The 12,181-nt window shown below is 37.2% G+C and overlaps 1 protein-coding gene across 4 annotated transcripts in view; it reads right to left on the reverse strand.

Moving 5' to 3' along the window:
* SRSF11 (serine and arginine rich splicing factor 11) overlaps positions 1–12,181 on the reverse strand; it is a 45,997-nt gene that overhangs the window by 27,337 nt on the left and 6,479 nt on the right. For 3 of the 4 annotated variants that reach the window (XM_007104396.4, XM_024119697.3, XM_024119699.3), the window contains one exon: positions 5,055–5,273. In XM_007104396.4, the coding sequence (XP_007104458.2) occupies positions 5,055–5,251 (197 nt within the window). In that variant the 5' untranslated portion in view covers positions 5,252–5,273. Of the gene's footprint in view, positions 1–5,054; positions 5,277–12,181 lie in introns of those variants that run through there. The other variant, XM_024119698.3, reaches the window with a different exon arrangement.

The raw sequence follows: 12,181 nt of genomic DNA on the forward strand, positions 1-12,181 counted from the left end.
AACATCAAGATCTCTGATGAATGAAGTACTGAGTGCTGCCTTCTTTATTTTAATTCTCCCTGACAATTTTAATATGCACCCAGGGTAAAGATAGGTTCAAAGCAAAGCTGTCAATGTATGTATCATAGATTATCAAAATGGACTTAAGCCATCTTGTTACAGAAGTCTACTGCAAAATGTTTTTGAAAGGATACAATGTTTTTTTAGTGTAAAGCATCACTGGTCTAAATTAACAACGTTGCACCCAGTATACTGAAAAGAATGCTGTTTCATTAGTTTTAGTACTAAAGCTATATAGCTCTTCGTATTTCTTTTCTGACATCCACATTCTTACCACTAAATTAAAAAGCTCTTTAAACGCTATCATTTTATGTTCTTAACATCTAACACAATGCCTTGGCAGGTAGTGAGCACTTAAATTTCTTAAAAAGTGACCTCTACCATTTCTTTGATATCATCTATTGTCATTTAACTAAAAGAAAAAGATAACGACTATCAAATATTAGGTTTTTAAAGAATATAAACATAACACTTCTTTTAAAAAAATTAGGGGGCTTCCCTGGTGGTGCAACGGTTAAGAATCCATCTGCCAATGCAGGGGACACGGGTTCAAGCCCTGATCAGGGGAAGATCCCACATGCCATGCAGCAACTAAGCCCGTGCACCACATCTGTTGAGCCTGTGCTCTAGAGCCCGCGAGCCACAACTACTGAAGCTTGGGCGCCTAGAGCCCGTGTTCTGCAACAAGAGAAGCCACCGCAATGAGAAGCCTGCGCACTGCAACAAAGAGTAGCCCCTGCTCGCCGCAACTAGAGAAAGCCTGTGCGCAGCAACAGAGACCCAACACAGCCAAAATATAAATTAAATTTAAAAAAAAATTAGGAAAGTATGCCTACGTGCTCCCAACGTATTTCCATTTACTTGGCGATCTTAAATAATTCATTTTTTCTACCCACTCATGTCTGTCCAACATTATTTGGCTATATCAAACCTGTAAGTGGTGGTGAAGTAAAGATAAAATACAATTTAAATACCACGGAAAAGACAGTCACAGTAAGACAACTCAGAAGGACAAATAATTAATTTCTCTCCACTTTAAATGGTCTTGTTTAAAACCATTGCTATTTGGTCCAACAAGTATACTGTCACATAATTTTCTCAGTTAAAATTAATAAAAGAGATGTTAAGATAAAGAATTGATACCGGAAATTAATTTTCATACCCTAGAATTTTGTGCAAGTACCACTGCTACAAATAAGACTGTCTTTACTCCTTATCTTTAAGAATTAATATAGAAGAGGCAGTGCAGCTGAAAAGAACTGAGGAGCAAGATTGGTGGTGGTATTGTCTCTACTTTCTTAAGAGTGACCTCTAAGGGTTGTTTCAGAATCTTCTGGGATGCACACATAAAATTCAGATTACTCTTTTCCATCTCAAGCCCACTGAATCTGAGAATCCCTTTTTTTTTTTAACAGGAAGGCTCTGATTCTTAACAAGATCCGCAGCTTATATTCGTGCCTGCTAAAGTAGAACTGCTGGTTTGGGTCAGAAGTTCTTTCAACCCCCAACTTAATACTGAGCTAACCATTTCTGAGCAGAGAATTTTGAGCTTATAAACAAAGCATCTCCTAAACCCTGCAAAACAGCAAGTGTGTGGTAAAGTTAACAACTCTGTTGACCTCATATGCCTTTTCCATCATGTGCTCTTATTCAGTTCTAAAGAAATACAGTAAACTGTTGCATTTATTTAAAACAATTTAAAAGGTAAACTGTGTTCATTCCCTTACATAACTACACTAAGTTACTTATATGATCATTAAAGTACCTCTTTTTGGTCGCTGAAAAGTAAGTAATGAATTTACCTGCAGTGTTATAAGCAGCCTTCAGTTACTGCGTAACTGGCATATGCATCTCAAGGATCATCACCTGATAAGGACTCCTGTTACATTCTCCACTCTGAAATCCCACTAAAATCAAACATTTGAAGAATACCTACTAGGCGTAAAAGAAAGATTCCACTCACAAGTTGTTTGGCTAAATCAAGGAAATCCTGATCAAGTGGCAAAAAAGAATCAGAACATTGGGGTTCGAATAATAGTTCTGACACTAGTAGAGGGGCTTGCGAATACAGAATCTATGTGAATTTCAGTTCACTCATTTGTAAAACAGGGTAAAATACCTTCTTCTTCTGAATATGTAAGGACTGAGCAAGATAAAATAGAAAAGCATTTAGCATACAAGAGACAAACCATGTTGAATTTTCAATATGCATTTTAAGAAAAACCAGAATCAAAGTAACGTTTTCTTTTGAAAAGGAAGAATGAGGGAACACTGACAGATGCTTTCAGATAGCTATAGGTAGGGCTATCATACTGAAGAGAGGAATAGAATACTATTTCCTGTGAAGAGAGATTGTATTATCACTCCGTGAAATATAAGCCAGCAATTTCTGGCTTAAAAGAACCAAGAAATAGATGGTTCAATAATGAAACAAAGGGAGACACCTTCTTGAGGAGGTTGTCAGTGAAATGTGTGGCATAATCCCAGATCCTAGGAATTTTCCCCCCAAACAGGCATTCAGAACTGAAATTAGTTTCAGCAGGTATGGGTTGGGGCTCAGTCATGTAAATTCTTTAAAAATGCCCCTAGGGTAATGTTGATGACCCCAAGAGACCTCATTCTAGAAGAGGGAGGAAGTCAAACTTGTAAGTTGCTGAATGCTGCTACACAGAAAAAGCAGTTAAACTGAACAGAGAAGGCAGGGAGCAGGGGTGCTGTATTTTTATATAGTGTGTTAGGTGACATGTGAGCAACAAAAAAAAGCAAGCCCGTCATGGGCATATCTAGGATAAGAGTTCCAGGTGGATAAGAATACCTTTTGGGAGGAATACACACATACCCATTAAAAGAAAAAAAAAAAAAATCAAACACCAAATGTGTTTACAATCAATAGAATTTTAAGTGATACGAGTCATTCAATCTTATTCTACGAATAAGAGTAAATTTTTGGAATGATGAACCCCTTTTAGACTGCTAGGGACTCCATAGCACATTATCCCCAGCAAACTACTGTTGAAAACTGTAGCGAGCTTAAAGAAACTGTCAATAAAATATTTCCAAATTGTGCAGGTCAGATTAGCTACTGAGGCTTAGTTTAAAAAACAACAAAAACGTTAAATGAACAAAAGTAAGCATCTACATTCACACTATTCAAACTGGAAAGGCCACTGGGCAATGTAACATTCACTATATTGTTACCTTATGCATTTTCAGAAGAGAAAATGATCTGTATGTGGGAGCATATATGAAGGAGTCAAAGAACAAAAATGTGTCAATATTTATCTATTCCTCCCAATATAGGGGAAAGAATCCTCTTAATGCACAGCACCGCAGATCATGTTACCTGGTACACAAAACTCTCCTGGTTATGATGGAACCACTCCTTTGACTACAAATCAAAAGCCAGACTCTGTTCCATCATGACTCCCTCTAAGATATGGACCATGCATTAGGTAAAAGATCCAGTAAAGTTCCCACACTTCCTTGTCATCTTTTTATAAAAGTATCATAAAAAGAACATCTTCAAAATAAAAGCATTTTTACAGTCAGCAACTATAAAAAGTTCTTAATGACTTGCTGGACTGGAAATAACTTTTTCATAAATAAATCCAGTATCTCACATACTGAGAAACGATATGATTACAATCAAGTCATCGATAATAATCAAATGTGTCATTTTATTTTCTGCCATTTTACTGTTTATTAATTTCACTAACAATTTAATAAAGGATACGTTGTGAGAAAATAACAGCAAAACATCTATAAGTTCCTATTATGAAAGCTATTTGTCCTTCACTGTCAAAGCAAATTTCTGTTCAAAATAACTGTAACAAAAACATGTTTGTTCCCAGACTTCTACACTTCATGTAAATTACTCTGAACTCTCCCCTCCACATGTATATTCCCTCAAAATTAAAGACAACACAACACTTGCAAACAATAATAATCATCTGAAAATACTTCAAGTAGAAAGTGATGAAATACAGTAATACTTAAACACCACAGTATGATCAACTTCCATTAATTATTTTAGAGAAGTGTACAGAGGTTAACGATTTATTACATCCACAACTGTGGATTCCTTGAGGATTCCAATTTCCTGTTTAGAACTTAAGTGACATCATAAAACTCTTATGGTACAGCGGGTACTGAGTACCCACTGATAGTAAAATCTGAATTTTCACTCTTCCCAAAGAGCACTGGACTGTTTTATTATTTCAATTTTTCGCTCTAATATTTATCACATTTTGTCATAGCTTAATTTTTTTCTTTACAATTACTGCACTCATGCAATACTTTTGTGATACAAATAAGAAATGAGACAGTAGGATAAAAACAAAAACCATATACCCCAAATTAAAAAGTTTAACATTCTACAGAATTCCTCTTTAGCACAATTCTGAAATATAAATATGTACATTATTTAAACAAAGGAAAACCCAAGGTTTCAGCTATAACTCATTTTCTCATTTTAAAAACTACTCAGGCTCACTGAATTAATTGTCTGTCCAAACGAGTATTAACTCTGAATTATGTTCACTGGGCCAGAATCACTGAACAACAATATTTAGCATTAAGTGAAAAACGGGCTATAAAGTTCAATATCAAATTAACATAGAAATGAATATTTTTGTTACTTTCCAAAGAATTCAAACATTTGTTTTTTATAGATTAACCTATATACAAAATACATCAAGTGGGCAGTTTGTTTTAATTTAAGTGTCCAAAGAACGACCACGCTGGCACAATTTAAGGAAAAAGAAAAAAAAACTTAAGATTAGAAGCGTCTCCTAATCCCCCAAACCCTGGCCCTGCCTCTCTGCATTATTATTAGGCCTAATGCACAGACTGCTTGCATATGTAAACGCAATAGCCAACCTCAACTAAAGCAGCTTAGCCCAGGGAAGCATGAACAAGGGCCTGCAGGAAATGCTGTGCGTTAGGCCCAGGCTGAGGAGGAGTTAGCAAAAACCGTGATGGTGGACGATACTCACTCAGGCGGGAAGAGGCGCAGTTCGTCGATCTTCCCTAGGAAACCGAAGAGGGTCCGCATCTGCTCAGAGCTAGCGCTCGGGGAGACATTAGTCACCTGGATTACCTCGGTGCCGCCGCCTCCGCCGCCGCCGCCGCCCCCCGGCCCGCCGCTGGGGCCCGGGCCCGCAGTGCTGGGGACGATGGTAGTGTTGCTCATGGCGCTGCTCGCGTACTCGCTCCTGCTTTAACACATCAAACACACAACAAACAGTGAGAGGGAGGGGGAAGAGGAACCGGTTCGCCGGAAAGGGGACAGGACGGTGTCCGAAGCTACAGCCGCTGCTGCCGTCGCCGCCGTTTCTCCGCCCCGCCGGTCGCCGCGGGGAACGAAGAGACCGCGCGAGCTCGAGACCACGAGAAAACAAACGGCCGCCCCCACCTCGTTCCAACCACCTTACTCGCGGCCCGAGCTCCCCACAATGCCTTGCGGCGCAAGGGCGCGTCACCATCGGCTCCGCCCCGTGCCGGCCCAGCAAGCCTCACTCACAGCCGGAGAAACGCGAGAGGGACCGCGGTCTCGTGAAAGGAGTCATCTTCATCCCTCTCTGCTCCCTTTTTTTTTTTTAAAAAAAAACAAGAAAAGTGGAAGGCGTTAACTTTTTTTTTTTTTAAAGCAAGCCTCCACTCCCCGACAAAAAACTGCATGTACACTTTAGCTACTGTTATTAAAAATGCCCACGATATTTCTTTGTACAGAGTATCTTCTACAGATCCGTCTAGTTTCTAATGAAATTTACACCCTAGCTATCAAGATTTTCCTCCCTACCACTATAAAATTTCCTCCCTACCACTATAAAATTTTCTAAATCTTTACACACATCTTTGTAACACTGAATTTGTGACGAATTTGCTTTCCCACTAAAATTTTCAGAAAAATATATTTTAATGTTACACTCACTAGTGCTTTATAAGCTAATTTCACAAATTCACTCTTTTACACTTGATCTTGGCCAAAAGGCCGAGAAGCGATACAAATTCACTTTTTTAAAGAACATGTTACAGTACTTAAATATGTACAAGTATGTGATCTAAAATTTCTACAGAAAAACCTGCTTTACATGCATATTCTTGCTTAAAATAATTTTGAAGCTTTTGATCATAAAAAGATCCTTGCCTAATTTTTCAACCTCATGTGAATTATTCTCCCACTTTCATCCAGTATTATCCAATGACTTGCAGTTCCCAAACCTGACAAAATCTTTTACTTCACAGTGCCTTTACACAAATTATTAATGAACTCCCTCATTTTATCTAACTGCTATCCCCCATAGGGCCTTCCTTGCCTCACTGACACAACTGCAAGCAGAGTTAGGGTTTCCTTCTCGTCACTCAACAACAGAGGTATATATATTTGTTATACTGACATGTCCCCCACAAAGCTCTGAGTTTTCTGGGTCAGTTTAGGACCTAGCACAATGTTTGTCACAGTCAATGCCCAATAAATGTGTTGAACACATGCACAAATATGTCTTAATGACTGTCATTTATTCTAAGACAATTGTTAAAAAATTTACTTGATCCTAAATATTTCTGGAAGCCAAAATCTGAGGACTTATACAATATTTTCTTTAGTAAATACTATGGAATAATGCAACTGAGAGTGTAATTTGTTACAGATTGGAAACTAAAGTTACTGAGATTTGGATGTAGTGCCAATTGGCTAGGTTTTCTTATTAGTTACGTCATTTCTGCTAGCTCTTATACAAAGGGATGGGTAGGTTGAATATAAACCTAGCAAAATTACAAATTACAATTGCATGTCATTCATAAATGTGTATCTGTGAATATAAAAGATGCCAGATAATTTTATTTTGAATCAGACATATGTAACTGTCAAATACAGATTCTTAACAGTTTGATAAAGTTAATTAGTGTATCAGTACCCACAAAATGGAGGCTGCCACAGTAGCCCAGCCCATGTAACAAATCTAAACCTAAGTCAGCCAGCACTTACAGGAAACACCTGTCAAGGAAACCTAACATAGCAAATCGCAATCTTCCAACTCAGTTTTAGCTAGATTACCTTGCCCTAGAAAATAGGACCTGCTAGCCTTATGAAGAAATTCTCCACCTCTTGGCCAATGCTTCTTCTAATTCTTTATACAACTCCCTCTTGCCCAAAATCCCTTGTGAAGAGTGCTCCATGCTTGCCAGGCACTGTACTCTCCCAATCCATGGATTGTTTTCCTGTGAATAAATGGCATCAAACACCTTACTAAATTGTTTCAGTTTTTGTCACTTGATACGTTTAACTCTTATTAGAAGTGGCTACGATGTGCCAAGCATGCTACAATGTTCTATGACAAAAGGGCAAATAATACAGGGGCAGGGTTCATGCCTGTCTTTTTAAAAAAATGTTAACATCTTTTTATTCTCTGTGGTGGATACACAGAAATCTTTTCTATTATTCCACACTTTTCTGTATGTTTGACATATTACATAATTAAAATTAAAAATTCAAGCCAAAGAAAAACATAGTTCTGTGATAAGATAAATCTTTTAAGTCCTCAGAAACCAGGTTATACATAAAAACTTACTGAACACACAAATAGATGGTGCTTCCATATGGAGAAACAGTGGCAAAAAAAATAGTTCTAATAAGGAGGATTTCTGAATATTTTATTTTCAAATCATCTAGCAGCTAAAAAAAAAAGAAATACTGGACTTACAGCCAGAAGACTGGCTTAAAATAAAATATTACCTTGTTATTAATTAAGTGTGATTTGAGGAAATTTCACTTCACTTCTAAGAACCTACTTCAGTCAGAAGCTGAGTGAGGAGCTGAATCATAATTTTGAAGATCCTTTTACGTCTAATAAATAGATTAAATAACTAAGTAACTACCTTGTGTTATTATTGTCAGTTTCCCATAGAAATGAAATAGCTAAAGGCAAATAACTAATATATGAAAGCAAATAAATATATCAATCTATACTAGTATTAAATCACTTTAGGTTTATTTAGGCTCCCAATTGAACAAGACTATAAAAAGTACAGAACCTGGACACAAGTATCATGTCTGTCTTATTTACTTTAACCCCAGTATCATGAAAATGTTAAAAAAAAAAAAAAAGCCTCACAAATTCCTTCAAATATTATTATGCCCCTGCTATGTTTCAGGATTTTCCTAGCCCCTAGAAATACAGCAGAGAAAAAAGATAGGCAATGTTCCTGATCTCATGAAACGCCAGGTTCAGTATGGCAAACTCTCAATACAAAAACAAAGACGTAAGGGAGTAATGTGCTGTGATGAAAATAAACCAGGATAGGAGATGGGGGAGAAGGTGTTATCTGAGCTGAAACTTTATTAAAAGGAGGAAGCAAGCCATTTGAATTTCTGGCAGAAGAGCAATCCAAGCAGAGGAAATAGCCAATTAGAAAGGTACTCAGGGTGAGAACAAGTTTGAAGCTTTCAAGGAAAGTAGGAAGACCATTTTCTTTGTTGATAAAATGCTTTACAGTTTATATTTCAGAGAGAGACTTATAAGAAAATCCTGTCTGTATCATGTGGAAAGTGAAGTGAAAGTAGCATGCATAGGGAAGAGTGACTGCTTATTTTTGGAAGTGGGTTTGGGAAGGCTTCCAGTTATATTCGAATGACAATTATTACCAATCTTACTAATGGTTGATGCTATTTCCAAAGCAAAAAGTAACCTGTCATTTTGGCCTCTTTAGTCATATTATGGCCTATTAGTCATGTTTGGCCTATACATGCATATTATAGTGCATAATTTCTGATAGACTTTTGAAGCATGAAAAACAAGACTCCCGATAGTAGTGCCCTATTGCTCACAGGTGGGGAACTGCTACTACCACCACACTGCTAAGAAAAATTTAGAGGTGCTTGATATTGGAAAGAAAGTCTCTCAAATAATATTAGAAAATAATACTTTATGCAAATCCTCAAAACAGTACCAATCCTATCAGTCAAAATGAACAAGCTTTAGTTCTTTCCAGTATCAAGGTTCTAAAAGATCTCATGTATAAAAAGAAAGAAACCACACCCCTATCTTATACCACTCACAAAAACTAATTTGAAATGGACTAAAGACTTAAATGTAACACCTGAAACAATAAAACTCCTAGAAGAAAACACAGGAAAAAAGTTCCCTGATGCAGGACTTGGGAACAATATTTTGAACGTCGAAAGCATAAGCAACAAAATTAAAAATAAACAAGTGGGACTACATCAAACTAAAAAGCTTCTGTACAGCAAAGAAAACCATCAATAAAATGAAAAGACAACCTATGGAATAGGAGAAAATATGTACAAACCATATATCTGATAAGGGGTTAATATCTAAAATATACAGGAAACTCCAAAACACCTCACATCTGTTAGAATGACTAGCATCAAAAAGGCAAGAGATAACAAACGTTGAGGAGGATGTGGAGAAAAGGGAACCCCTGTGCACTACTGGTAGGAATGTAAATTGGTACAGCCACTATGGAAACGGAAACACCACGTTGAGATGTCTGTATCCCCATGTTCATAACAGCATTATATACAATAGCTAAGACATGGAAAGTGTCCATCGATGGATGAATAGATAAAGAAGTTACATCTAAAAAACAAAGAAACAAACAAAACCAAACTCACAGAAAAAGAGATCAGATATGTGGTTATCAGAGGTGGGGGTGAGGGGAGGGAGAACGAGAAGAAGGTGGTCAAGTGGTACAAACTTCCAGTTATAAGATAAATAAGTACTTGCGATATAACGTATGACATAAGTATATTTAACAATGCTGTATGATATATAAGAAAGTTGCTGAGAGAATAAATTCTAAGCATTCTCATCACAAGGAAAAAGTTTTTTTTCTTTTTCTTTTATTTTCTATCTACATGTGATGATGGATATTAACTAACTTTGTTGTAAACATTTCAAGATATAGGTAAGTAAAATTGTGATGCTGTACACTTAAAACTTATACAGTGCTGTATGGCAATTATATCTCAATAAAACTGGGAAAAAGAACAATTGCAATAAAGTTATTTCTAAGGAAAAGAAAAAGACCTCATGTATTTAAATGGAAATTCTTTAATTAAAAGATAGAATTGCCATAGGTATGTACAATAACTCTACCCACTGGACACCATGTTCCCAGTTGGGTAATTCAACTTACCTGTTACTGTTTGCCACCTTTGTTCACACTATTGGAAAAGATTGTAGAGTCCTCTAAATCAGGGGTTCCCAATCCCCAGGCCACACCGCTACGGGTCCGTGGCCTGTTAGGAACTGGGCTGCACAGCAGGAGGTGAGCAGCGGAAGCTTCATCTGTATTTACAGCCGCTCCCCATTGTTTGCATTACCACCTGAGCTCTGCCTCCTGTCAGATCAGTGGAAGCATTAGATTCTCATAGGAGTGCAAACCCTACCGTGAACTGCGCATGCAAAGGATCTAGGTTGCATGTTCCTTATGAGAATCTAATGCCTGATGATCTGAGGTAGAGCTGAGGCAGTGATGCTAGCGCTGGGGAGTGGCTGCAAATACAGATTATCATTAGCAGAGAGGTTTCACTGCACAGAGACCATAATAAGTCAATTGCTTGCATACTCATATCAAAACCCTATCAGTGAGTGGCAAGTGACAATTAAGCTGCATCTTACAGAGTAGACTGGACATAAGCAACACACTTCAGGTGTCACTGTCTCCCATCACCCCCAGATGGGACCACCTAGTAGCAGGAAAACAAGCTCAGGGGTCGCACTGATTCTGCATTATGGTGAGCTGTATAATTATTTCCTCATATATTACAATGTAATAATAATAAAGTGCACAATAAATGTAATGTGCTTGAATCATCCCGAACCCTCCCCACTCACCCCCCTATCCCCACCCCCCGGTCTGTGGAAAAATTGTCTTCCATGAAACCGGTCCCTAATGCCAAAATGGTTGGGGACTGCTGCTGTAAATTGACACAATTTTGCAAATCTGCACAAGCAACAGGTCTTTTACCAAATTAGTTGTTAAGCAGCTCTTTCCCTCTACCAAATATATTTTTTGAGGACAGGGAAGACAATGTATTCATCTCTGTGTTTCTGATATCCAACAATATTTTACTGGAACCAAGTAAACATTTGACAAAAACTTACTGAGTATCATCTGTGTGCTAGAAGCTTTACAAATGCCTGACACAATCTACTCAACAAAGTCTTGGTGAACGAAGGCAGGAATGCATTTGTTAGATTTACAAGGAAGTTTGGTTGAGAAACTCTCAAAGTATTTGGCTATACATTTCCCCCCCATAGCTATAGAAAGCAGTAAGAAAAACATGGGAAATAAATCGCTGCTTACAAACCATAACTTAAAAAAAAACCAAACTTACCTGCAGATCTGTTTTGTTTTTCTACTTCTACAAATTAGATAATTGTATTTCTCTTCTATTTCTAATTCTATTAATTAGATGATTCTATAATGATTAGTATCTACTTTAAAATCATAATTGTAAATCCCACACTCCCTTTTCTGCTCCATCTAAAACGAAGGGGAGAGACTAAATTAGTTAGCATTAGGGGGCTGATGGACAGATGGACGGACGGACACACACTAGAACAGAAAAAGTCTACTTACTTCCAAATACTTGTTTTGTTAACTTATATTATCTGTCAATAGCAGAAATTCTATATCTACATTTTAAAATTGACAGCATAGGATCTGTGAACACCTTGAAACTGTAGGCAAAAATCTGTATTTTTCATTTCATTTTTCAAAGTCTGTTTTTATGATTAACATAGAGAGAAAAGGAGTTAAAGCATTAGGATACTGTTGCCTATAGCCATATGCACAGTACTCTCAGCTGTGGTCCATACAATCACAATCAATTTATTTGTAACAGATTTATTGGCGTTTGGATTGAATAGGGTCAACAGAAATATTTGGAGGGGAAAGCTCCAGGTACTGACTACTCACTACTATCCTCTATGTTACATGAGATTTTTTTAGTCTCAACTGAGAAAAGGCCATTTGAGGGACTGCTTCATAATCTCAAAAAAAAAAAAAAAAAAAAAAAAGTGAAAAAAAATCCAGTACTTACATGTATCTTTATTTTAAGTAGTTTCAAGCATTTTAATACTAAAGAGTTTTC

This window comes from Physeter macrocephalus, chromosome 4 (genome assembly GCF_002837175.3).
Source record: "Physeter macrocephalus isolate SW-GA chromosome 4, ASM283717v5, whole genome shotgun sequence".
Lineage (NCBI taxonomy): Eukaryota > Metazoa > Chordata > Mammalia > Artiodactyla > Physeteridae > Physeter > Physeter macrocephalus.